Source organism: Rhinolophus sinicus, linkage group LG03 (genome assembly GCF_036562045.2).
Source record: "Rhinolophus sinicus isolate RSC01 linkage group LG03, ASM3656204v1, whole genome shotgun sequence".
NCBI classification, from domain to species: domain Eukaryota; kingdom Metazoa; phylum Chordata; class Mammalia; order Chiroptera; family Rhinolophidae; genus Rhinolophus; species Rhinolophus sinicus.
In genome coordinates this window covers 62,463,594-62,490,696 of record NC_133753.1, presented here as the reverse complement: position 1 = coordinate 62,490,696, position 27,103 = coordinate 62,463,594, and the positions used below count along the sequence as shown (strand labels likewise).

Below are 27,103 nucleotides of genomic sequence, written 5' to 3'. Positions count from 1 at the left end.
TGCTGCTGACAAAACTTCTAAGTGCTCTAATGAGTAGAGTTTGAGAAATGACTAATTCATTAACTGAGTATGATGCGTGAATAGGGTTAGAGGTGGAGAGCATTCTTAATCTGCTAATCACTTATAGAAAATGTGGGTAATTTCTCCGGGAACAAGCCCAGTTACTCATAATGTGACATACTGGGCAGTTCTCAAGAGAATAGGCACCACTGCCCCATTGATTTGGGTCTGACACATACCCACATTCTCTTTATGACTCCCACCCCCACACCCCCACCTCACAATCCCACCTTACCACCACCACCTTCTTTTTCCCCAAAAAGTAATGAAATAATAATGGTTGATGGCACCATGTAAAAGGTAGCATAATAGAAGGTGTATCCTGGGCTTTAGAGTCACTTCTAGGTTAGAATTCTGGTACTATTACACAGCTAAGAACATTCATTTCATCAATGTTCTGCTTTGATCTGCTTCTGAAAGTTAATAAAAATACTTAGGGAAAAAGGATTCTGTGTCATACTAAGTCCCTCAAGATGTTAACATTGATAGTACTTGTACAATTTCAAGAATATTATTAAGGTTTCAAGGATTGAAGACTAACAAGAAATGTTAAAGTGGTACACTTAGTACCACCAAAGCCACTACCTTTTGAGACATGAATTTCACAAGGTATACACAATTTAGATGACAAATCAAGGCTGAAATTTTAAGGATGACTACCTAAGATATTTCATTGATCTCACAGGGCTCATCATGAAAGATGATCCATTTAAAGGGGATAATTGAGGAAGGTTTAATGAAAATACTAAAAGGGGTGAGCAAGGTTAAGGGAAACCAAGTCAAGATGGTTAAGTACTTGCATGGCCAGATCTTTCTGCATTGATGGAAATGTTCTACATCTATATTGTCTAATACCATAGACATTAGCCACGTGACTATTGAGCACTTAAAATGTGGTTAATGCAACTAATCCACTGAATTCTTAATTTTACTTCATCTCAATTAATCTAAATGTAAATAGTCACATGTGTGGCTAAAGGCTACTATATTGGAAAATGCAGCTCAGGTCTAGCAAAGAGCCATTATAACTCCTAGGCCTGAAGAGGTAAGAAGGAACAATTACTGGAACCTGCGATGATGCAGAATTAGAGCTGCTATCTTAGAGGAGAGGACTACATGACAGGAGCTGTGGCCTTTGACAGAAAAACGCAGACTGGGAATATCCTGACTCACTCTTCTTGCCCTACCATCCCACTCTGGTGCTTCTGACTGGTGGAACTCACCAGAAAGTAGAAGAAACTTCATTAATACAGTCCATAAAGGTCAGCCTCCTGAGGCATAGGATATAGTGAAGAGTGGAGAGTAGATCTGGAGCAAAACATTATATATACCATGTACAAAATGAGTTGAAGCATCAGTTGTTTGGTTTATTAGCACTCAAATCTAAATAAATATGGAACCAGTGACAAAAACAGAACAAAACCATGTTTTTCAATGAAGTCCTACATATGTGTTGTATTAAAACTATCCCAGAGATCTCTGCTGCACTATATGGCACAATGCTTTCGTCAAACTGCAGCTGGGTTCATTTCAGGTTTCATACATGAAGAATGAGGTCAATACCATGTCCATTCAACTACATTCAACCTTGGATTCTTACCAAGGATCTGTGTGAAACTTTTTCCAAGGTACCATCTCAAATCACAAAGCCTGGGAGGGGGAAATTTTTCACTTGTGTTAGGCTAAAGGTCATCATTACTCAATAAATGGATAAACGTAAGTTAGAAAACTGGAGGAAGGCCAGTAAACCAGATACAGGGATCCAAATCACTCCCCCTGCCCAATTCCTAATCTAGGACTATATGACCCTTCTCTTCAGGTAGGCCTACCTATGTTTTATTTTTGTACCATCTCTCTGAATGTTATGTATTTTAACAAACTTTCACTTTCTGCATTGAAGAGCAGTGCTGAGAAAAAAAGAGGGCCATGAGGGTATGGTAATATCTATGGCCAAAATCAAATCCTATTTGTGGAAACCTTTGTCTACTTTAGCGGGTCCTGAATATACCCAAAGTACAGACCTTACTGCCCAGCACTTAAGGAAGAAAGGTCTAATGCTACGGGATGGGGGTTGAAGTAGGTGCCAAAGGAAAAGCAGTTCCCACCGCCTCCAAGGATCAGCAGCTGCTGCTCTTCAGGAAGGAGGATGCTGGTATGATTGTGTAACATTAACGGCCATGGCACACATGCTGTGTCAATCTGATACTCAGTGCTGAATCCTGTAGTCAAATCGACAACAGTAACCCCAGGAACTGAGGAGGAATGAATCCAGACTCCTCCCACCAGTAGAAGCTTCCCATTGAGCACATGAGCCGTGTGGGAGTACCTTGGGGTAATGGGAGGCTGGATATCTATTGATTCCCAGAGGAATCCACAAGAGATTGGTTTCAGAAAGAGTACAGAGCTCAATGGCTCCTCAGAAGTATCCAGACCTCCAGCAATAAGGGCTCCTCCTTGCCAGCTGCAAGCACTGTGGGAATGCCGACCTTCAGGTGTTTCCCCCGCTACTGGGATTCTGACCCAAGCCATTGTCCCCACATGTAGAAAATACCAGTCACTTAGTACAGGTTCCAATACACTTCGACCCCCGTACACAAACAAGTATTTCTGATTTTCATAGGACACTTCTGTTGTTGAATGCCGCCAACGTGACAAAGTGGTATCTTCTTCTGCGCCAGCCTTTGTTACTGTTACATTTAGGTCCTGGGTGCTAGTATCCTCACTTTCAAAATGAAGTTGGAGAATCCCTAAGGCTGGAGTTACTGGGGACAGTCTCCCTCCCAGAACCAGAACCTGAGTATCTGAAAGTCTTGTCATGGTGTGATAAAGGCGTCCATCCCACTGAGCTCCAGTCCTCCAACTGCATATGTGTTTGCCTTTCCATTCAAAGTCACAGTATCTTGAGAGCAAGTGAAACTTGCTCACTCGGCAATGCCTCCCCTCCTGTTCTCCAAATCCACCTGCACTGAGAATACTGCCTGGGCTCAAAAGGACAGACGCGTGACCATATCTCTTAAGATCTGGACCATGGCGGTCACTTGTGACTACGTTGGCAGGGAAGATCCCTGAAGGGGAAGCAGGATTTACCCTAGGAAACGCCTCAGAGGGTGGAAACACCAAAGTTTGGGACAGAGTGTCTCCCCTAGAAGCGGCCAGAATGAAATAGTGGGCGCATTTCAGATGCCACTCCTCAAACTCGTCAAAAGGTTCAAGACGTTCCATGCGCCGGCGTTCTTCTGGGGGGAGAAAGCAGCGATAGAATTCATTCATGTCTATGGCACTGCAGGCAGTCCAGCCAGCCTGAAGGAAGCGGTGCTGCTGGGCCTCGACGTCGGGAAAGCGGTCCAGGCCATGCAGGGGAGAATTTAGCTGCCGAAAATGTTGCTGCATGAACTGGCCAAAGGCATCATGCGGCCTCATTTGCTCGTAGACGACGAAAAGGGCGTTAGGAAAACGCTGGGCCGCCCAGGCGATGAGGGCCGCGGAATTATCCGGCTCGAGGTAGGTCAGCACAGCCTCAGCCAGGAGCAGGGTGGGTGCGGCCGCATCAAGGCCCACGGTGGTGAGGGCCTGGTCCAATCGCTGGAGCTGCCGCAGGTCCAAGCCCAGGATGCGGTAGTCCAAGCTCTCAAAGCACAGCGACAACGCGGGATCCCCGTATTGGAAAGGACCGGTTAACGCGCACAATTCCGGCGTATCTCGAATCCTCTCTGCTTTGCGCCGCGCCACGTCCGGAAAATCTACCTCCCAGACGGCAGCCCAGGCCAGGAGGCCTGCAGTTTTGAGGCGAAAATAAAGCGAGTCTGAGCCCGCGCCCAGCGAAAGGATCTGAGCGCGAGGAGCTCCCGCGGCCGTGCGCGCCTGCTCCAGGAAGGCGCGCACGCAGTGCCGCACGGCGCGTGCGCGGACGTAGTAGCCCCGGTGGATGAGCGGCGCGCGGCGTGCGGTCCCCGGAACTAGCAGCGCCGCAAAGGCGTCGTGCACGTACCCTCGCGCGGCCAGAGAACTTTTGCTGAGGGCGCTGCTGTCGTTGGTGCTCTGCACTGCGCCCGCTCTCCTCTCCCGGCTCCGCGGGCGCATGGCCAGAGCGTACTGTGGGGCGGCGGCCCGTCACGGTGGTGAGCTGCTCTTTCGTACTGTAGTACCAACCTCGCGGGCTTCTGTACGGAAAACTCACCCCTCCTCCGTGACTCCTCTTCCGCGATCAGTGTGCGTCACTTCCGGAAAGAGCGGGTCTCGCTAATCAGAGTTAAGGAGAGTGTCTAAAATTCAACTGTGATTGCCTTTTCTTTGATTCTCTGGGACTGCATTTTCGCGGGAAGACTGCCCACTACGGCTCGTTGTGGACACACAAACTGTGTCAGGGAAGCACGGGTTGTCACTTTTCTACACGCCTTTCCGTCTGAAGGGAAATTTTTATCTAAGTTCTCATAGTTGATTCAACAGTGGACAAAATTCTTTAAGAGGTGAGTCCGTGGGAACCTACAACCAGATCTTAGCCGGCGAGGACCGCACCACTGACCTTGGTGGGCAAGGAGAAGGAGTAGCTCTTCGGATGCTAACTACTAGTGCTAATGTATTGAATGCTTTCATTGTTACAAAAGAGATCCCATTTAAGTCTGAGAACAAGTCAGTGAGGCCAGGTGCAAAATGAAAAAAACCTTTAGAGGCTGTGATTCACCCAATCAATGTTTCCCCACAGACTATTGATTGCCTTGTGTTCCTGGCTTTGTGCTAAGCTGACAAGTAAATTATGCAGCCTCAGTTTCTCAGCTACACAGTGGCATTCTCCTCCACTTTCAAAGTTCTGTGATTCTAGGGTAGCGAGGGAATCACTGAATAGAGGTGATTATTCCCTACTGATAGGATCTGAGTCTTGTTGGGGGTTTAAAAATACCATCAAGTTTCTGAGTTGGGTGTTTGGGTGTCATCACCAGTATAAAACTGCTTCCAAAGATATTTAAGGAGACATAATTTATTAATTGGGATTTGGTGACTGGGGGAGCTGAGATGGAGAAGAGAATCAGGATGACTATAGATGTGGTTACCTTGAAGCCTTATAGCGTTAAGAGCATGAGTTTTGGAGTCCAGCCAATTTGAATTTGAATACTGGAACTCAGAAGTTTGAGTCAGGATAAAGATTTGTAATTGAAAAGTCGCATTTAGATTTGGTGTTTAAGGTCTCAATGAAGTAGGAATATGTTTCTGTCAGTCCCCAAATGAGGTAAATGATGTTGGATCTGCTGACAGTTTCTGGGTGTGGGCCGGGATCGTGTCTCGTGAAGCCGAAGGATGGACACACGGACTAGGGAGAGGCAAAAAGTTGTAAAGGAAGACAGTTTATTAGAGGCAGGAGAAGAGGTTTCAGCTCCCCAGCGGGAGGGGTTCCTGAATGGGGGTGCCCACTGGCTAAGGCAAAAGGCTTTTACTTTTATACTTTCCTGCCTGCTTGGGGAAGGGGGCTGGAGCCTTCTAATAGAATTCATCTATTAGGTTTTTCCTGTTTGCTCATCCTTAAGGGATTAACGAACCAACCCATTCCTATCTATCAGATCTGCTCCTTTGATCGGCTAGAAGGGATTTGAGATTATCTATTAACCTTAAGGCATATTCTCATGTCTCTGTCCTGGAGTGAAGGAGACAGACATTCCAGGGCCTGGAGTTTCAGGACATGGCTGCTTTTTTGTTTATTCCACCAGGGACCCCCCCCCCCCCCACTCCCCGCCCTCTACCTAGCAAACATACTAACTAACCTGTCTCATTAATAACCTTAGGGAGAGCAATTTCTGTGGAGCAAATGAAGGCAGAATCCATTGTTGTAATCAATGGGAGATAAATAAATGGAGGCAACCAGCCTAAATTTCACTTTCACGGACCTTAACTCAAAAGGAAAGGAGACACAGGGCGGTAAAGAGGAATGTGGGAGACAAGAACGTTTGCGTTATTATTATTTTTTAGGTGGAAACAAATACTGTACTTGCATATTGGTCCCCTGAGTAAAATTAGCCTGTAGAGAAAGGAACAGAAAAGTGAGATTAACTAGTGGAGCAATAACTTGTAATAGATGGGAAGGGATGGGATCCTGGACACAAATTAGTCTTAAATACAAGAGAATGAATTCTTTTTCTCTGACTCACGAGGGAGGAAAGGATGTAGAAAAAGATACGTTTAAGTGTGGGAGAAGGCAGAGAGAAATAGGGAGAATTCATGCCTGATGGCTTCTGTTGTCTCCGTAATCTGCGTCTGGATTGTCGCTTTAGTGTGAGGGGGTTGTGGTTTATGGGAACACTGGAGTTTGGAATTGCCTTTGAAGGGAATGGGAGAAAGACTCCCCTGAGCTTGCTGGACCTCGGGATCCTCATGTAAAATGAAGGGGACAAGTCGGCTTTGTGAGTTGCCCCAAGGTTGGTTGAGGGCCAAAGAGGGGGGAAAGGTTTGAATGTGGCACAAAATAAGGTCAGGATCCTAGAGTAGGATTGAAAATGTATGTGAAAAGATAGCACTTGTCAGAATTGTTACCAGCCTGCTATGTAAGATGTCCAAAGTGCTTTTTCAGGCTGTCATTCTATTGTCTAACCATAAAAAGTTCCTTCTTGCAATTCATAATAATAAAGCTGTTTTGTAAGATTAAAAAAATTATTTTATAAACAATTATTTTAAATAACTAATGTGTTAAATTTTAAAATATAGTTTATTAAAATTATTAATAAGTAAATTATTTATCTAAATTTATTATTTAAAATTTAGCCTATTAAAATTATTTCAAAAAGTAATTGAGTATTACATGCTTGTTCTAAAATCTTAAAATTGCACAAAACTATATAAGGTAAATAAAAATAAAATTATCTCCCCTGATCTTTGTTACCCTTTGTTACTTACAACCTACGTTCTAGTGTTAACAATTTTCTATGTACCCTTTCATATGTGTTTTAGAAATGAAGATAAAAATAAATGAGAGAGAACACATACATACATGCTTTATTCATAAATGTCATCTTTGGAAATTGCATTTTGGAACTTTTTGAAAGTAACGCTGTATCATAGAGGTCTTTCTGTATAGTCATAGTTATTCAGTTGGGTGGACATTTAATTAATTTAGCCAGTACCCTACAGATAGACATTTACGTTGTTTCCAATTTTTTTGCTATTATAAATAATGTTACAGGAAATGTATTTGTACATATCCTATAAGATATAAGATAAATTCTTAACAATAGAATTCCTGGGTCAAATATGTCAGTTTTGTGTGTGCATGTGTGTGTTGATATGTATAGTTGTTTGCTTTCTAAAAAGCAAGTTCTGCTCACACCAGAACTTTTACTCAGACCTTCACCGGTATTAGATATTATTCTTCTGAGATTTAGAATTTTTTTCTGGATAATTGTGTAAGTTAAGTCTTTCACATAATCTTTCAAAATAAATTTCTAAGGAACAATTTTGGGAATATCTTGATTAACATTTACTTTCTAAGTCAGTATTTGTGGTAAATTGACTTTACCTATGTAAGAAATGTTTTCCCATTTTAATGACATCTTTTATGTTCTTCAATAGAGATCTTAAACATTAAATAGTCCATCTTTTTTATTTGTTACTATTTATTAAGCACTTACTATAGTATTCTATTGAAATGCCACGTTTATCTCATATGAGTTGGCCTTTCTATGGATTTCTATGGCTCTGTCTAATCCTGTACAAACTGTTGTCTTTTTTGACCATTTTAATATCTTGGTAACTTATTTAACCCCTTTCTGTATCAGTTTATTGATTTGTAATGTGGTGAAAATATTGATTTTGTAAGTTTATTGATAGGATTAGAGATAATATAACTAAAAGTGCTTGCCACATAACCTGGTAGGCTCTGAATGGAAACTGCTGTTCTCATCAACATCATCATCATTAGTACGTGAGAACCCAAAGGGTGAAGGTGGCTACTGTGAAAATCACTCAATTTCATTTGGAATTTTATCTTGCTGTGTAATCCACCTTCAGAGGTGAAGGAAAAGCTAAGGTTTGCTTATCACCTACAGTGTGCTAGGCCTGCATTAGGCACTAGGGAGATAGAATAATCTGGAGTCCTTGTCATTGGGAAGTTTATAGTCTGGTGAGGGAGGAAGACAAGTAAGTCAGTGATTCAGATACAGTGTGAGTAAGTGCGGAGTGAAAGGCAGTCAGTGGATTATATGAGAGCATGCAGAGGGGAGTTCAAAGGGCTTTATTAATCCTCACAGCTACTCTGCATTTTTAGCCCATTTTTACAAAAAAGGAAACTGAAGCTGTGAGGTTAAGTGACTAAAGGCCAAAGGGCTAGTAAACTGCAGAATTGGTAAAAGGATTAACCTCGGTCCACTGACGCCAAGGCCTGTGCTCTTCCTTTTTATATTTTAAACAATTCAAAAATCTAAACTTTGTTACCCTAAATGGCCTAATAAATTTCTAGTTTTAGAAGTAGTTTTATAGAAAATGCTAATAAGTAAGGGATACACCCAAGTCAATTTCAGATTGTAATCCACCTCTTACCAGTTTAAGGCCCTTTCCTATTTCTAATTCAGATTGTTAGCTCATTTAAGTTAGCTTTAGAGGGGATGTTGTCTTTTGAGGATTAATAACCGTAATCCTTTGTCTTTGCTTCTTATGTCAGATGTTGATCTGAAAGTGTTCACATTTGTTTAAATAGGTGAAGCTGAGTCCAGAGCTACATATACAGCTAATCTTATAAAAATGTGTGGAAAAAAGGCAATCTGAAGGAAATTCAAGACCACAGAATTTACTGACTGAAATACGTTATATCGTTCATACCAAGAAGAAGAGTATTTGGAGAAAGACCTTTTTATTCTGCTACATCGTGATGGAGGCAGAAGAACAGCAGCAATGGAAGACAAACTTTTACTCAGAATTACCTAAAGTGGTGAGAATTCAACCACAGAATTCTAGAATAGTTGCTAATTATAATGACTTCTGTGTTGTTTCTTTTCACAGAAGAAAAGTAAATTTTTTAGGTAGAATTTGTAAACTTTGAAAGTTGCATAGCTAAATAGGCAATTTGCCTAGTATAGACTGCAAATATCAAGTACCTGGTATGATGCTATGACTCTAGTGGATACTTGGTATGTTTTTACTGATTGTCTTCTTTTGTTTTAGGAACTTCATGCTCACTTGAATGGATCCATTAGTTCTAATACCATGAAGAAATTAATAGCTAAGAAACCAGGTCTTAAAATACATGATCAGATGACTGTGATTGATAAGGGAAAGAAAAGAACTTTAGAAGAGTAAGTTTGGGGTGATTATGGACATGCTTCTTTCTTTGTCACTATTTTGAGATTATAAATAGTATGTAAGAATTTAGATTTTAGTAGTTAAAGGAATAGGGTAGCCGTCTGGTTTGGGGAATATAACTTGACATACAGTTTTATTCAACTGTCAGAGTGTTGACAGTATTTGTAATGATTTATGTTGTTTGTGAAGTTATAGTATAATATATTGGAATAGTCTTTAGACTTTAAAATATAGGCTTATTGATTATTCCCCCTATTTGCTCCTACTAGCCAGGGTGGGGTGGGGGGAGACATGGTGAAGGGAATCTATTATTTCCCACTTAAAAATATCAATAATGTTGTTTCGTTTATTTGTTTTTTAAAATTTATTGGGGTGACAGTTGTTAGTAAAATTACATAGATTTCAGGTGTACAATTCTGTATTACATCATCTATAAATCCCATTGTGTGTTCACCACCCAGAGTCAGTTCTCCTCCCATCACCATATATTTGATCCCCCTTACCCTCATCTCCCACCCCCCACCCCCTTACCCTCTGGTAACCACTAAACTATTGTCTGTGTCTATGAGTTTTTGTTTCTCATTTGTTTGTCTTGTTCTTTTGTTGTTGGTTTATATACCACATATCAGTGAAATCATATGGTTCTCTACTTTTTCTGTCTGACTTATTTCGCTTAGCATTATACTCTCAAGATCCATCCATGTTGTCACAAATGTTCCTATATCATCTTTTCTTACCGCCGAATAGTATTCCATGGTGTATATATACCACAACTTCTTTATCCATTCATCTATCGAAGGACATTTTGGTTGTTTCCATGTCTTGGCCACCGTAAACAAAATTGCAATGAACATTGGAGCACATGTGTCTTTATATATAAATGTTTTCAGAGTTTTTGGGTCGATACCCAGGAGAGTGATTGCTGGATCATATGGTAATTCTATTGGTAATTTTTTGAGGAACCTCCCACACTGCCATCCATAACGGCTGCACCAATCTGCATTCCCACCAACAGTGCACGAGGGTACCTTTTTCTCCACAGCCTCTCCAACACTTGTTACTATTTGTCTTGTTGATGATAGCCATTCTGACTGGGGTGAGGTGATATCTCATTGTGGTTTTATCTGCATTTCTCTGATGATTAGTGATGTCAAGCATTTTTTCATATGTCTATTTGCCATTTGTATGTCCTCTTTGGCGAAATGTCTCTTCAGGTCCTCTGCCCATTTTTCAATTGGGTTGTTTGTTTTTTTGTTGTTGAGTTGCATGAGTTCCTTATATATTTTGGATATTAGCCCCTTATCGGAGGCACTATTTGCAAAAATCTTCTCCCATTCAGTTGGTTGCCTCTTTATTTTGTCGGTGGTTTCTTTTGCTGTGCAGAAGATTTTAAGTTTCATATAGTCCCATTCATTTATTTTAGCTTTTACTTCCATTGCCTTTGGAGTCAAATTCATAAAATGCTCTTTGAACCCAAGGTCCATAAGTTTAGTACCTATGTTTTCTTCTATGCAGTTTATTGTGTCCAATCTTATGCTTAAGTCTTTGATCCATTTTGAATTAACCTTGGTACATGGTGACAGATAGCAGTCCAGTTTCATTCTTTTGCACGTGGCTATCCAATTATCCCAGCACCATTTATTGAAGAGGCTGTCTTTCCTCCATTGTATGTTTTTAGCTTCTTTGTCAAAAATTGTCTGTCCATATTTATGTGGTTTTATTTCTGGGTTCTCAATTTTATTCCTTTGGTCTGTGTGTCTGTTTTTCTGCCGATACCATGCTGTTTTGATTATTGTAGCCCTGTAGTACAAGCTAAAGTCAGGGAGTGTGATACCTCCAGTATTGTTCTTTTTTAAGATTGCTTTGGCTATTCGGGGTCTTTTGTGGTTCCAAACAAATCTGATGATTTTTTGTTCTATTCCTTTAAAAAATGCCATTGAGATTTTGATGGGGATTGCATGAAATCTTTATATTGCTTTGGGTAATATGGCCATTTTAACTATGTTGATTCTTCCAATCCATGAGCATGGAATGTCTTTCCATTTCTTTGTGTCTTCTTCAGTTTCTTTCAAAAATGTCTTATAGTTTTCAGCATATAGGTCCTTCACATCCTTGGTTAAGTTTATTCCTAGGTATTTTATTCTTTTTGCTGCAATTGCAAAAGGAATTGTTTTTTGTATTTCTTTTTCTGAGATTTCATTCTTAGTATATAGGAATGCAATGGACTTTTGTATGTTGATTTTGTAGCCAGCAACTTTACTGTATTCATTGAATGTTTCTAATAGCTTTTTGGTGGAGTCTTTAGGGTTTTCTATATATAGCATCATGTCATCTGCAAAGAGTGATAATTTAACTTCTTCATTCCCTATTTGGATGCCTTTTATTTTTTTCTCTTGCCTGATTGCTCTGGCAAGGACTTCCAACACTATGTTGAAAAGCAGAGGTGATAGGGGACAGCCCTGTCATATTCCTGAACGTAGAACAAAGGGCTTCAGTTTTTCACCATTAATTATGAGATTAACTGAGGGCTTGTCATATATGGCCTTTATTATGTTAAGGTATTTTCCTTCTATACCTATTTTATTAAGTGTTTTAATCATAAATGGATGTTGTATCTTGTCAAATGCTTTTTCTTTTTCTTTTTTTTTCAAATGCTTTTTCTGCATCAATTGATACAATCATATGATTTTTGTCCTTTATTTTGTTTATGTGATGTATCACATCGATGGATTTGCAGATGTTGAACCATCCTTGTGCCCCGGAGATGAACCCCACTTGGTCGTGATGAATAATCTTTTTAACGCATTGTTGTATTCGATTTGCTAGAATTTTGTTTAGGGTTTTTGCATCTGTATTCATCAGAGATATTGGTCTGTAGTTTTCTTTTTTTGTGTTGTCCTTACCAGGTTTTGGTATCAGGGTAATGTTGGTCTCATAAAATGAGTTAGGGAGCACTGTCTCTTCTTCAATTTTTGGAAGAGTTTGAGCACGATTGGTGTTAGATCCTCTTTGAAGGTTTGGTAGAATTCACTAGTGAAGCCATCTGGTCCTGGACTTTTGCTTTTGGGAAGGTTTTGGATGACTGATTCAATTTCGTTACTGGTGATCCAATAATGTTTTATATTCAGTTATTTCATTATCTTTCCAGATCAATGTAATTTTTGAAAACCCTATTCTGTAGCTCTTTATAAGTATATAATTACTATTAGCCTAAAATCTATTAATTCAGCTTAGTGAGTTTGTCTTTAGCTTTTGATGACTAGAGTATGTTAAAACTTTTCATTCATGTGACAGATGTTTCCAGATGTTTCAGATTATTCATCAGCTTACTACCAGCCCTGAAGATATTCTAATGGTAAGAAATGAAGCAATTTTTACACAGGTTTAAAAGTTAGTAAGTAATTTATGCCCTTCTCTTATTGCATCAAGTCTGATGAAAAATGTTTTCTGCTTTTTTATGACAACTCTTTTCAAAACCAATGTAAGACATTTGCCTAAGAGCTAATATCAAAGGACTGTTCATTACAAAAGATATGAGGAAAGAAGCAGATGAATGTCTTCTGTTAGATAGAGGACAATATGGAAGAGAAAATCTGGTCCTGTTTTCCTTAATATTTGACCGCAGCTAGGAATGTCTTTGACAAGGCTTTATCCCTATTGCTTGGGAGACTTTTCATTGCCTGGGTGGACGTTATAGAGAGTGAAGAAGTTCAAGAAGTGCTTAGAGATGGAATTACTAATTCCTAGGGAAACTGTGCCTTCCCTCTGGGGATGAAGGACTAGTGGACACCTTGTGTTCCCTTATCTGAAGCTCTATGATACTAGAGCCTCCGTGATACAGAAGACTGGCTTCTGTGTCAGTGATCTGACCAGGACGGCATGTTAAAAAGGCCTCTTTGTAAATGGAGAGAAACAAAATCCTGTCAGTGTTTTTAATCATTAGCAAAAAATGCAGAATAAGAAATACAACTTGTGTTTCTTGAGAACTGACTTTTGACTGGTCCAGAAAGAATTTTCCTCCTTGGCCAAGACTGATCCTCATGGTAAACAGTAAATTATCTTTTGGCGGAGAGTTAATTCTAAAAGTTCAGTTCAGTAAAAGTTGACTGAGTGCCCATAATATTTCAGTGCTAGAGACTGGGGGATATAAAGATAGATTAACATGGTTCCTGCTCCTGAGGAATTTGCAGTCAGGACTGAATCTTGCAGACACAGATGTGGACCCCCGGGAAGCATTCTTGGATGTGGGGTAGGGATGATGATTCCACAGGCCGCACTGTGGCCTAGATAAATCTTCCTCCGATTGCTCTTATCCATACTTGCCAGCAGCCTTGTATTATTCATTTGGTTTCACAGGTATCTCACCACCAAGAAGAAGGGTGCCCTGGGTAGTAGGTAGGATCACTTCTGTCACTGAGAAGGACTGCCACTTCACACCCCCACTTCCACCTTAATTGTCAGTGCGCACATTAACAAACAGGCTTCTGCATTAGTTCATGTGAGCTGGGGTAGAGTGAGATGGTCTCTCTGGGGCTGCTTAGTTCTGGAGCAAAGACAAGATACAAATTCCTCCACCTGTAAAAATGAGGCCCACAGTCTGGTGGTGGCAATGGCAGCAGTGTGGAGTTCTAGAGAAGCAGCATTGTGGGGTCTGGCTCGTGGAGGCCGCCGGCTATGCTCAGGGGTGGGGAAAGCAGTAGTGTCTCTCTGGTTGAGGGGTGTCACATGATTGTGAATGCTGTTGTGTTCTAAGCTGTGTAGTCTCTGAGACTGATTCTCCAGACCTGGTGAGCTTGAGCCGCCCATGTCATTTATATTATAATAAATTCCTTTTTGGCTTTAATTTTAAAAAAGAAAAAAGATGAGGCCCAGACCTTGGATTACAGTGAATCCGTTAAGGTAGTGCCGTCCTCTTAGGCACTGTTTGTTTTGTTGTTTATTTTTAGAAATATAGAAGATTTATTAAAGTAAGAGGAGAGTTGGCTGGGTTGGTGTCTGCACAACCAGCCACCCCCATGTTCCTTTGCCAGGACACTGCGCTTGCCTGCCCATGTGCACGTAGTCAAAGCAGGGTAAGATTAGGACGCCAACTCTAAGGACTAGGTTGTCAAGCGTCCCTACCCTGGTGCGTTTTCTTTTAGATTTGGTATTTTTTAGGATTAATGGCAGAGAAGGAAGACATGCCTTTAGCCTTTAGATATCATCTGCCCTGGTCATTTTGTAATTTTTGGATTGGCGAGATTTGTGCTAAATTGGATACAGTTTTACTCATATTTACCACCCATTTCCTTTGCCTAAGAGGAATTTTCCTAAGTACTTGTGAGGTAAATTTAACCCTGCCTGAAGAATTTCTTGAAAACCACAACTTATTCCTAAATAACTTGATTAAGAACCTTAAGCTATGACTTTAAATGGTACATCAGTAATGACTAATCATATTAGCTGTTCGTTTTCTTACATACCTTTCTAATACTATACACTCATAGATGGTTTTAACTGGTGTTAGTTTTGCCTTATTTCTGTTTTTTCAAGCTGCTGTTATGAACAGTAGGAAATAGAAAAGTGGTTAAAATGGTTAAAAGGAGATAAAGAACAAAGAGTGTGATGATTTGCAGATTTGAATTTAATGTGGGAATGAGGGGAGTAATGGGACTATTGGAAACGTTGCAGTTCTGTCATGGTCTCCACCAGGGGTGTGACAAAGCGGGTAATCTTAACCACATGGAAGGCTTGCAACATTCGTTGCAAATCAAACTTAATGGATGAAATAAAGCTGTAGCACTTGGCGCTTTCATTGGACCCCTTACACTAACATCAATATTGTGTACGTTGCCTTTATTATCAGGTCACAAAAGATGTGATTAAAGAATTTGCAGATGATGGTGTCAAGTACCTGGAACTAAGGAGCACACCCAGAAGAGAAAATGCTACAGGTAGAATTTAATTACTTCTCAGCCAATGTACTGTCTTTTTTCCTGTGTGCTTTGATCATTCATGTGTTTGCAAGTTGAGAGTATGAGGCGGTTACTTTTACACTATTGTAAAAGTAGAATCAACATTCCAAATCTTACAATGTACGTTCATGGTGTACATTGTTAATGAGTAAGTTACTCTTTAAAAAATTAAGTCAGGGTATTAGCTGTTTAAGGGAAATAAAAAAGGCCTGCAAAAATTTCATTTATTCTCTTACTTGTTTTTCTCACTGAGAAGAGGACATTTGCTCTGTATAGTTGCATAGTCTTAAATGTAAGCTAATGCTTACTCCCTGCATCAAGGGCGCTTGTGAGACAATGCCACTGAGTGGATGCAGAATCATGTTTTATGACAGTCACTGAAATGAAGTTATTCAGTCACTTCTCAGGGACTAACAGTATCTTAGGCCAGGTCTAAGCTATGATGTGATACAACCTGTCTGGATGGAGATGAGAGATCTGGATGATGTGGTCTGGAGAAAGTTCTTGGGACCCTCTTTCCATTTGTATTTATTTGTATTGTATTATCTTTCGGTCCCTCCTAGCACCTTGTCTGTGACCTGAAGAAATCCTACCATGTCATCTTGCACCCTGACATGCGTTGCCCAGTCATCAATCAGAGAACATTTTTGAGACTACGTATAGTAAATAAGTGTTGAAATAGAAGAAGCAGAAGATTCTTATCTTGCACTTTTAAACTGCAGAATCAGTTCCAAGTTATGTTGGTGAGGGTAATGGAAGGGAAGGAGACAGAAACCTGCCCACCACTGGAGCTAGTTTGCTCTTTGAATGGAGATTTAAAGGGGAGTGTTAACCTAAGTATGTAACAAAAGGGGAATGGTTAAATAAAAGTTAATGGAATGTTAGGCAACCATTAAAAATGTTTGCAAAGGCACTTTAATGACATGGGTATATGCTCAAAATAGTGTTAAATGACTGAACAAGGTGTGTGTGTGTGTGTGTGTGTGTGTATGTTATTTTTATTTTTCTTCCTTACAATTTCCTATGTTTTACTAGAGATTTTCCACCAAAAGTAAGCATTTTAGAATTGGGATACCAGAGTATTTTAGAGGAGGCTGTTCAGGAGAGGGCTCTTTAAAACCTCCCAGAGGAAGAGGACTTGAGCACCCAAACTTTAAGAACATCTCTAGTGCCCTGGATGAGAAACGCTGAACCTAAGCAGGATGACAGAGAAAGGGGCTCGGAGCATTTGAAATTTTGCTCCCTGGCATATTTCATCAGTTTGGCTCAGATAAACTCTTATAAAAATTCTCTATAGGTTTGGATGCTTCTGACATTGACAATACCTTGATCTGGTTGTTCATGAGTCATAGTCTTTTATAATAAACTGGTAATCCAGTAAAAAAAAAGAGAGAGGAACTCAAGAGAGGATTTTTTTTTCTGGACCAGCAGGAAAACATTCTGCTAATAGAGAAAAAAGTTTTCTTGGTTTCTTTCTTTCTTTTTTTTAAGGACAGGCTTTAGAAAAGGGCTTTTTATTCTTGTTTTGTTAGCACAAGCAGTTAAGAATTTTTACAGCAATTTGTGAGAGTGAATTTGTCTATGGAATCTAAGAATAATATTTAAATTGGCTTGTATTTTGCCTGTTTTCATTTCATTTTTCTAGTACATTGTTTTTCAATTTTATTGTTCAATTAGCATTTACTAAAATATATCCACAAGAGCTATGTTTTTTGTTGTTGTTGTTGTTGTTGTTTGTTTTTTAAAGATTTTATTGGGGAAGGGGAACAGGACTTTATTGGGGAACAGTGTGTACTTCCAGGACTTTTTTCCAAGTCAGGTTGTTGTCCTTTCAATCTTAGTTGTGGAGAGTGCCGTTCAGCTTCAAGTTGTTGTCCTTTCAGTCTTAGTTGTGGTGGGCGCAGCTCAGCTCCAGGGCCAGTTGCTGTTGCTAGTTGCAGGGGGCACAGCCCCCCATCCCTTGCGGGACTCGAAGAATTGAACTGGCAACCTTGTGGTTGAGAGCCCACTGGCCCATGTGAGAATCGAACCGGCAGCCTTCAGAGTTAGGAGCACAGAGCTCTAACCGCCTGAGCCACTGGGCCGGCCCCAGGGGCTATGTTTTAACTCATCTTTAACCATGTCCTTGTCTCAACATAAAGTGGAAATGTAATTGTTCACATAGGGGATGCTAATGTTGAAGGATGAAATAGGTGATCTCTTTATAAGTTTTCTTTCTGTCCTTTCCAGGAATGACTAAAAAGACTTATGTGGAATCTGTACTTGAGGGTATAAAACAATCTAAACACGAAAACTTAGACATTGATGTCAGGTAAGAAGCATTGTACTTTAATGGTCACCATTTAAAAATCTAGGATGTGTGAAAATTTTACTGCTTTGATCATGGGTGTAATGGATTTTTATAAGTCAACCAGTAACTGATTTTTATTTTATAATAGAAAAAACAGTCAAGAACCCTATTATTTAGAGCATTTGAGATCTTGCTCCTTGGCATTTGTCATCAGTTTGGCTCAAATAAACTCTTATAAATATTTAAAAAACAAACAAAACAACTCTATTGTTTAATGTTGAGAATGCATTTCTGAATTTATTCATGTGGCAACAGAATTCTCATATTGTTGCTATAATGAAGTATGGCTTCCCATTGCTCTTCAGCTAAAACCTTACTGTGGCCTCCAGGGTCCCACATGATCTGGCTGCCTCTCCAGCCGCCTCACCTGGACCACTCGCCACTTATTACACACTGGCCTGCTCTCTGTTCACCAAATAGGTGAAGACTCTCCCACCTCAGTACCTTTGTATTTCCTATAACTTTTGCCTAGAACTCACTTCCACCATATTCTTGGATAGCTGGCTTCTTTCTTCTCATTATTTAGGTCTCAATTCAGCTGTCACTTCCTCAAGAGGGGCCTTCCTTGACCACCTTATTCGCCCTCTGCAAATCCTCTAGTCCCATTTATTTCCTTTATAGCACTCTTTTTAACCAGATCAGAAATTATCTTCTTTTATTTCTCTGTGTCTGTGTGTGTGTGTGTGTGTGTGTATGTGCACCCACTAAAGTGTAAATTCATTAAGGCCAGGAAACTTGTCGTATGATTCACCACTACACATCTAATGCTTAGAACAGAACTGGCACATAGTCAAGGGCTCAGTAGGTCCTCAAAGGAAGAAAGCTAGCTGTAACGTTTTAGCCTATAAAATCTCTCAAAATGAAGCTTAACTAGACTAAGCCCCCAATTTAAAAAACCAGGCAAAAAGGCAAGAAGAGAATTCAGAAAAGAATACATACCAATGGCCAATAAATGCATAGAAAACTAATCTGACGAATCAGATAATTTTAAAAGGAAATATTTCAGTAGCCCCCCCCCTCCAAGGGGTAACATTACCACTGTTTGTGAACATACACATTTAGTGAGCATATGTAATTAATAAAACTTCTCTAAAGAGCAATATGTATTAAGATTTATGAAAATAATTTTCCCCTCTGACCCAGTAATTCTCTTCTAGAAATGTATCCTAAGGAAATATTGATTTACATGTAAGATTCTTCATTGTAGTGTTATTTATAACAAAAAGGAGAAAACATCCTAAAATGTCCAGCAATCAGAGGACAATTACATTGTTATGTTCCCATGATTTATATTGTTTTCTAGCATTACTTAATGGCAGGGAAATTGTTAAGTGGAAAAAAAAAGACACTACATTTTTTATGTAGTTGATCCAAATTTTGTAAATAAATAAATGCCGGAGGAATTTGTTTATTTTATGAATAAATAGATTAATTAATGCTGGAGGAAAATTATACAGTATTAACAGGGGTTCTCTGGATATTAGAGTCCTTGTAGAATTCCAGCTAATATATGAAGAATTAATTTGTATTAGCTATTGGATACATGTTAGAATATTGCCAGTTTTGTAAACCTTAATGAAATAATGGATCTAAGCCTCTTGATGAAAGAATACACCACTATCTATGAAATATTCTTGCCAAAAAAGTGAATCTGATATGATTAAGCATGTAACTAGATCCAATTTATGGCAAATACAAGAGACAGGAGAACATACTAGCAACATAGGGATTCAGACAGCAAAATCCAGTCTGTGGGAAACTTTATAGGACAAATATCACCTGGTTTCTTCATCAGATGAATTTAAGAAAAGAGGTGGGGGTGAGGTAGGGGAAGTGGGGTGAGGTGGGAGGTGGGGGGCTGGCTGTAGATTAAGAGAGACTTGGGACGCATTGATCGACACAATGGGTAGACCTTTGGTTAGATTATGAATCAAACTGTAAAAAACAATATACTTGAACAAAAAAACCATGAGCCAGAAATTTGAACACTAACAAGATATTTGGTGCTATTTAGAAATTTATGTCTCATTTCCTCTGGCAAAGTAAGATGTCATGTCAATAAGACGTGTTACATGCACCTGCCGTCGTTCTTTGGCCATACTCAAGAGTTGTCTTTTTCATCTGTACCATATTCATTTTCAACTATGTTTTTCTCCTGTTAAAGGTATTTGATATCAGTCGACAGAAGAGGTGGCCCTTCAGTGGCCAGGGAGACTGTTAAACTTGCTGAAGAATTCTTCCTTTCTACTGAAGATACAGTTCTTGGCCTTGACCTCAGTGGAGACCCTACCGTAAGTTATTTTTCCTAAATGCATTTTATTTCAAATTTGTGAGAGAAGGATTAGCTTGAAGCATCCTGCATTCTCCAGAGGTCCAATAGACTGTCTGTGTGGATAAAGCCCTATTCTGCCCTGGACAACCAGAATGTCTGTAGCACCTGTTCTCAACCAGGGTTCTGTGAAATAATTAACCCCTCTAAAAAATAAAAAAATATTTTCATGACAATAATTATTTCCTCCATTCTTCTAAAGATGGTACACAGGTAGTTCCATTCTACATACATAGGAGAGAAGTTAATTCATTACATATAATGGGTATATAATGCTGAATTAATGCTTAATTATGGCTAGGGCTTAATTATTTTATAGAACCCGAAGTTGAGAAAGACTGGCCTAGAGCTTCTTGAATGTCAGATCCAAGCAGGATGTCTCATCTGTGGCACCATTGACATTTGGGGCCAAATCTTTGTTGTGGGGAGTCCTGTGCATTGTAGGGTATTTAGCAGCATCCCTGGCCTCTACCCACTAGATGCCAATAGCACCCTCGCAGTTGTGACACCCAAAAATGTTTCTAGACATTGCCAAATGTCCCCTGGGGAGCAAATTGCCCCTGCTTGCAAGCCACTGAATTAGAATCCCATGAAACTGATTCTTATGGCTTTAACCTTGATCTATTCTGCTGTTTCATCCATCCATTTGATAGAAGCTTTCTCTAGTAATCAGGTAGGTTCCTTAATCAGGTAAGTTCTCTTTGTTAGCACGAGGTACCCTTCCAGAAATAAAATTTGATGACTGCTATATCTAGCTTAGCTAAATGACCTTAGGTCCACTGATACTTCAGATTCTTGAAGGCAGGGACTGTGTTTTTACCAGCTTTATATTCCCCAAAGTGTCTAGAACATTGTAAGTGCTTTAGAAATAAAATGTGCAAGTGAGTCAATCTGCCATTTTTTTCCTGCTGTTCTTTTATTCCTTTGTTTATTGGGACTGAGTACCCAATTCCTGAGTTTGCCTACAGTTCTCAGGCATTCTCATTTTAACTTTTATCTTCAAGGCAGGACAAGCAAAAGATTTCTTCGAACCACTTTTAGAAGCAAAAAAATCAGGTCTGAAGTTGGCATTGCATCTTTCAGAGGTAAATAATATTGTAAAATTAGGCTGGAGAGAGTAGATTACAATGGAAAATAATCATTTTTAATTGGCTAAAAATCTGGCTTGAAAAAACATTTTTAGAAGGGGAAAGTAGAAATATTTTTTAATATGTATTATAATGATAAAAGCATGACTTGCTTTAGTCGCTTATGTTATTGTTTTTATGTTTTTGTGGTTCCTGGCGGGGGGTGGGGTGGATGTTGACTTATATATAGTACAGCTGTGTCTTTAAAACAGTGTAATGACATCTTGCTAAAGAAAATGCATGAATTTCCATCATCGACCTTGTCATTGGCAAGCTGACATGGAGAGAAGCACCCGTTTATCTCAGTTGTCCTCGCAGGGAAAGGGACCTGAATGTATCACATGAACTGGCAAGAAAGGAAGTAGCTCATCATTATTTTATAAGGCTCAGCAGGGGAGATCAGGTGCCCCTCATCGGTCCCCAGCTCCTTGGCAGCATGAGCAGGTGACATAATGGCTGGAGAACAGTCACTTTCTTAAGCACATCTCTGGGAGGCAAACTAGGGACTCTATTGCACTTTTCCCCATTTTACAGATGGTATACTTTCTTCCTATTCTTTTCCTTTTTTAATATGTACAACTTGATGAGTTTGGATTTATTTCTTAAATGCAGGAAACAACACTCCACTTACCTCATGGGGTTACTGTGAGCATTAGATGGGGTAATGTGTAAAGGTTGCGTAGCATCGCGATGTAAAGATTAAGGAAAAAATTGGAGCTTCTTGTCAGTACTGATGTTTTTCATGTCTACAAGCAGAGAGTCAGTTACTTAGTGTCAGAACTTAAAATCTAGGTTCCATGTTTCCACACTCTGATCACAAAGACCTTCCACACTTAGGACAGCCTCTAGCTGACCTAACTGATGCCTGATTAAAGCAATTGGTCAGCATTATGAAACAGCCAGCGTGCGTCACTGTGACCAGTCATCTTTGGTCTTTGTACACAGCATCAGAAACTGCTCTTTACCTTTCTGCTGCTTTTCTTGTTTGATCCACTGGATATAAAGCATTTCACTTCAAAATGTTATTATCATTTGCCTTTTAGGCTATGTAGGAGATACAGAGCACAGCCAGACATTTTCATGGTGGTTGTGGTGTGTATGAAGTTAGCCTTGTCAAAAGAAAACATGAGCACACTGTGTGTGTGGAGAGAGTCTGAACCCTGGGGTCTGACAGAGCCAGATTTCACCCTTCTCTCTACCATTCACTAGCTCTATGATCTTGGACAACTTTTGTTAAAAGTACTTTGTTTTTTAGTTACAAAAGTTACATGTATCTGAAGAATATCCAAGTGTAGAGAACTATAATGTAGGAGAAACATAAATGAAAAATGTGAGGTCCCCTCCTGTTTTAGTTCTACCAAGTTGATCTTATTAATAGTTTTGTGTTCATATTTTTCCAGACTTTTTTTCTTATATGAACACATATATACAATACGCTCAGAGCACACATTTATATAAGTTATGAGATTTTGTTTTTGAAAATTACCTTTTTCTGAGCTTTAATTTCTGCATCTTAATGCTTTGCAATATTCTTACAAGGTTTAAAGGAGAATTTATGTGAAAAGGCACAAAGTAGGTCCTTAAGAGTTTATTAACTATAATTATCATTGAAATGAATCTAGAAGAATATTGGGAAATGAATGAGAAGATAAAAGGCAAAGAAGAGAGCTGGGAAGGTAGAAATAGTTCAGCTTTCTAGAATGTCTGTATTACCTTTTCAGAGGGACTTGGCTATAGAAAAAAGTACTTTTAGGGTGGTGAACACACAATGGGATTTATAGATGATGTAATACAGAATTGTACACCTGACATCTATGTAATTTTACTAACAATTGTCACCCCAATAAACTTAAAAATTAAAAAAAAGAAAGGAAAAAGTACTTTTAAGAACCACTGAAAGAGGTTATTGATGCCCTTTCTCTGCTTTTTTTGAGATTCCAAACCAAATAAAAGAAACACAAGTCCTCCTGGATCTGCTTCCTGACAGAATCGGGCATGGGACATTTCTCAGCTCCTCTGAGGGAGGATCCCTGGACCTGGTGAACTTTGTGAGGAAATACCAGATACCTCTGGGTAAGGCTTAGGGCTTCAGGTCCCCCAAGCAAGCCTTCGTTTCTTCCTTCCCCAGCCCCAGGTTGTAACCCATATGTAGAGAAGTACTGTTGAAATATATAAATATAATTTAGAAAGTAAAAGATACATGGTATGTGTGCTTTTTGAGCCTCACTTAAGTAACAGAAAGTTTGAGCTCCCATTAGGACATAAGCTCCACGAGAGCAGTGCTCTTGTCTGTCTTTTTCACTGTTACGTTCCCCAGCTCCTGGAACTCAGTTTATATTGAAGGAATAAGTGTCATCTAGTATTTTGAAATGACTTTAACCAGATTAATATGTGTTATGGAAATGTGTAACATTTATTTAAAAACTAAGAATTCTGGAAAATTCTAAGAATATTTTTATATATCTGTTGACCATTACAAGCTTGTTTGTCTCCATGTGTATCCCTGGAGCTGTTTTTCTTTAATCTCAAATATTTATGAAGTGCCTACTCTGTTCTAGTCACTGTTCAAATCGTTGGGAATAGAGCGGTAAACAAAACAGACAAGCTTGCTTTCTCAAGGGAGTTACATTCTAATATTATACGTAAGAGAGACAATAAACAAATATACATCAGTGTTAAGTTTTTTGAAGAAAATTAAACAGGCTGATATAATGATGAGGTAACCACTTTTGATTGGATGGTCGAGGAAGGCCCTTCTGAAGAGGGAAAGAAGCACTTGGCTGCCATTCATTTTCCTGAATGATAAATTCATTGAATTTACAAATTTACCAATTTGCAAAAACACTTGTGTGGATATGCGTTTTTAAACTATTTATAGAATTTTCAACTTTGTTTTTTCCTGAGGAAATTTTTAAACATCCACAGAAGTAGAGAAAATGGAAACCACTGCATAGTGATTTTACTTGGTGTAGTGACCCAGCTGTGCTCCCAGCAGAGTGAGGAGGCAGGTGGGGTTTGCGATTCCCTGTGGCCCTATGTTGAGGCTGCCTTGAAGTTAGCAGATGCTGTCCATCAAGTCAGTGTAATACTTTATTCTGCTTGGGAGGCCTGGTAGTGTTTCAAGGCAGGAATTTGTTAATAGAAGTCATTCTTAAGATGCACGTACAGCAAGTAGTGACTGGACCGTTGTCTGAGTAAAGGCACTTGGGTGTTTTCTTTGAAGCCATGGAAAAAGTCCGTTTCTGCTCCTGGCTTTTTATAATGCTGTAACCCTCAAGCAGTGCTACCATTTTCTTGCCTTTATTTCAGTCTCCACTGTAAGACCAGGGAGAAGTGCAGCAATCCTGCAAAAATTCCTCCTGTTCCCCTATCATGGTACTTCCCTGTATTCTTCATGGTGACTGGCTTATAACATTCCTCTTTCCTCTCCATTTTGGTAAAAGAAAGGGGGAGCACATGGCTGTGAAGGGGATACTAATTCCCTGCCTGTTACAGTTGCTTCCCTAAGTTGCAGCACATATTTCCCACACAACTGCACTAATTGAACTACAAATTTTCACATACAAGATCAATATTGTAAAATAATGAACTACTGAAAATTAGCAGTTTGCAGAGATTTCTCATGTATATAGTTGATGAACACTGATTGAGTCTACTAATCTTCTAACGAGAGTTTTTCCCCTCCATTCGTCTAGAGCTCTGTTTGACCTCAAACATCAAAAGTCAGACAGTTCCATCTTACGACCAGCATCATTTTGGGTTCTGGTACAGCATTGCCCATCCTTCTGTGATCTGTGTAAGGTGTTTTGTGTGAAGTGTTTCGCTCCTTCCTTGTGTGACATGCGTTAGGTCAGACATTCACTACCTATCTGACTCCCTTGCATGCCTGAGGGTAATGCCCAGAGGACGGGACTGGGACATAAGAGGCTGCAAAGTGGCGGGGTGACTGGTTTGGCCCTGTGGGGAAAGTCCTGGACAGCACCTGGGGAACATTTAAAAACAAAAAAAAAATGGTGATGCCCAACACCCATCCCTTGAGATTCTGTTTTATTTGATCTCAGGTGAGTCCTGGGCACATATGTTTTAAAAGCTCCCTAGGTGATTTTAATATGCAGCTGTAATTTAGAGCACTGCTCTGGTGGGGTGTTTTTTGGTTTTGGTAGTTGATGTTTTTTAAAGGGTAAACAAGCCTGTTTAGTTATAGATATGTAGGGATGCATTTATAGGCCCCGTTTAGACTTTTAAAAGAAGCATGGCGAATAGGAAAATAGAAAAAAGTTGTTTTTGATAATTTCCTTATTCATTTTGAAACTTGCTTGCTTTTGTTGACAGACTGATGACAAGGGTGTTTTTGCAACACACCTTTCCCAAGAGTACCAGCTGGCAGCTGAAACGTTTAATTTGACCCAGGCTCAGGTATGGGATCTGTCTTATGAATCCATCAACTACATCTCTGCTTCTGACAGCACCAGGTCTGAACTGAGGAGGAAATGGAATCATCTGAAGCCCAAAATGTTACATTTTTAAGCTGTAATGAGGTGAATTCCTTTTGGGTATGTGTTGTGACCAAGATCTTCCTGCCATATCCCACTTAGTAAACTGTCTACCGCTCCCTTCGAAGCATAGCAGTCAAGTATCATGGGCTCCATCACCAGTACCTTACTCATGGTGGGTGCTCAGTAAATATATCTTAAACTGCGAATTAGCCTCTGACGTCTTAACGTAGCCTACCTGCATGCTGCTTACTGGAAGGGACTTCGATGTTGCTAATAAAATTCCCCATTCCGCCAGTGATTTTGACTTAATAGTCCCTCTCCATCAGTGAGCATAAATTCAGAGTAATTGAGGGAAACGCAAACTAATTTCTCATCAGGAAAACTTTTGGAATTGCTAATCTAAATAAAGTAAGGAGGAGGGAAAACAGATCTCCACAAAGACCTTTATGCCTTCGAGCTTCTGACAACAGCCTTGTGTTTTGTTAGGCTTACTTTAATCAGACTCCTTTCCCTTAAGTACTCCCTAAAACTGTTAGCTCTAGGCTCTACTGCGTATCATGGATTTTTGTGAATATCCAGTAGTCAGAGTTAATCTACTTTAGGTAACTCTAGTAACAGAGAAAGCTAACTGCTGAGATCTGGCTTTGCCCTTCTCATGATTAATTTCCCTGGAATCAAGTGTTTTTAAATGTTCCTACCTTACCTTTCTCTTATTTTGACCATAATGGAGCTATACGGCCAGATGCTTCTTGAGCTCTAGGCTACTTTATTTAGGCCTCTATTTCCAGCCTTTAATCTGACTTCCAGTTTTGTTTCAAAGTTTTGTTTCTGAAAGAGCCCCATGGTGGGTGTTACCGTGTTTACCCAAAAATAAGACGTAGCCGGACAGTCAGCTCTAATGTGTCTTTTGAGCAAAAATTAATATAAGACCCGGTCTTATATTTTATTTTATATTACATTAATTATATTACATTATATTTATATACCATGTGGTATTATATTAATTTATTATATCACATCACATCACATCACATTACCCGGTCTTATATTATAATAAAATAAAACTGGGTCTTGTATTAATTTTTGCTGCAAAAGATGCATTAGAGCTGATTGTCCGGCTAGGTCTTATTTACGGGGAAGCACAGTAGAGGAATTTAAATGAAAATATCTCCATATAACATCTGTTACTTTAAGCACCATGACGTCAGAGAATACTCATAATTTATATGTCAGAAGTTTAAGACATGCATCTTACTGGATAGCTGTTTGAGTACATAGGAGTAAAGTTGTCATTTTAGATTTTGAATTGAATAATGGGGAGAGAATTGATCCATCTTTACATTCATATCTCATCTTCCCTAACTGGTCACCATAAAAATAGTTCTGTATAGGGTTGACAAGACTCAGCTTCTAACTCAGATTACAGTTAAAGAGAAATGGGAGCAACACAGAGCGTATATGTAAGTGTTACTAAGTTCTACAACATTGGCCGTAGAGCACAAGCAATAAAA

General features: G+C 39.4%; 2 protein-coding genes across 2 annotated transcripts; one reads left to right on the top strand and one right to left on the bottom strand.

The window, feature by feature from the left end:
- Positions 1-1,406: 1,406 nt before the first annotated feature.
- LCMT2 (leucine carboxyl methyltransferase 2) lies at positions 1,407-4,140 on the bottom strand. Its single transcript, XM_019725370.2, has one exon. It carries the CDS (start codon positions 4,138-4,140, stop codon positions 2,083-2,085), a length of 2,058 nt encoding a protein of 685 aa, XP_019580929.2. The 3' UTR covers positions 1,407-2,082.
- Positions 4,141-4,284: 144 nt separating this feature from the next.
- On the top strand, positions 4,285-25,890 carry MAPDA (N6-Methyl-AMP deaminase). Its single transcript, XM_019725375.2, has 11 exons — positions 4,285-4,526; positions 8,735-8,965; positions 9,199-9,329; positions 12,631-12,691; positions 15,182-15,269; positions 17,520-17,601; positions 19,805-19,931; positions 20,974-21,054; positions 23,031-23,169; positions 24,792-24,892; positions 25,429-25,890. The coding sequence occupies exons 2-11, from the start codon at positions 8,906-8,908 to the stop codon at positions 25,621-25,623; spliced, it is 1,065 nt and encodes a 354-aa protein (XP_019580934.1). The 5' UTR covers positions 4,285-4,526; positions 8,735-8,905; the 3' UTR covers positions 25,624-25,890.
- Positions 25,891-27,103: the final 1,213 nt, after the last annotated feature.

Coding starts and splice junctions, on each gene's coding strand:
- LCMT2 (XM_019725370.2), bottom strand. CDS start 4,140: ATGCGCCCGCGGAGCCGGGAGAGGAGAGCGGGCGCAGTGCAGAGCACC.
- MAPDA (XM_019725375.2), top strand. CDS start 8,906: ATGGAGGCAGAAGAACAGCAGCAATGGAAGACAAACTTTTACTCAGAA. Junction 23,170..24,791: donor GAAATACCAGATACCTCTGG/GTAAGGCTTAGG, acceptor CCATTCGTCTAG/AGCTCTGTTTGACCTCAAAC. Junction 24,893..25,428: donor CCCATCCTTCTGTGATCTGT/GTAAGGTGTTTT, acceptor TTTTGTTGACAG/ACTGATGACAAGGGTGTTTT.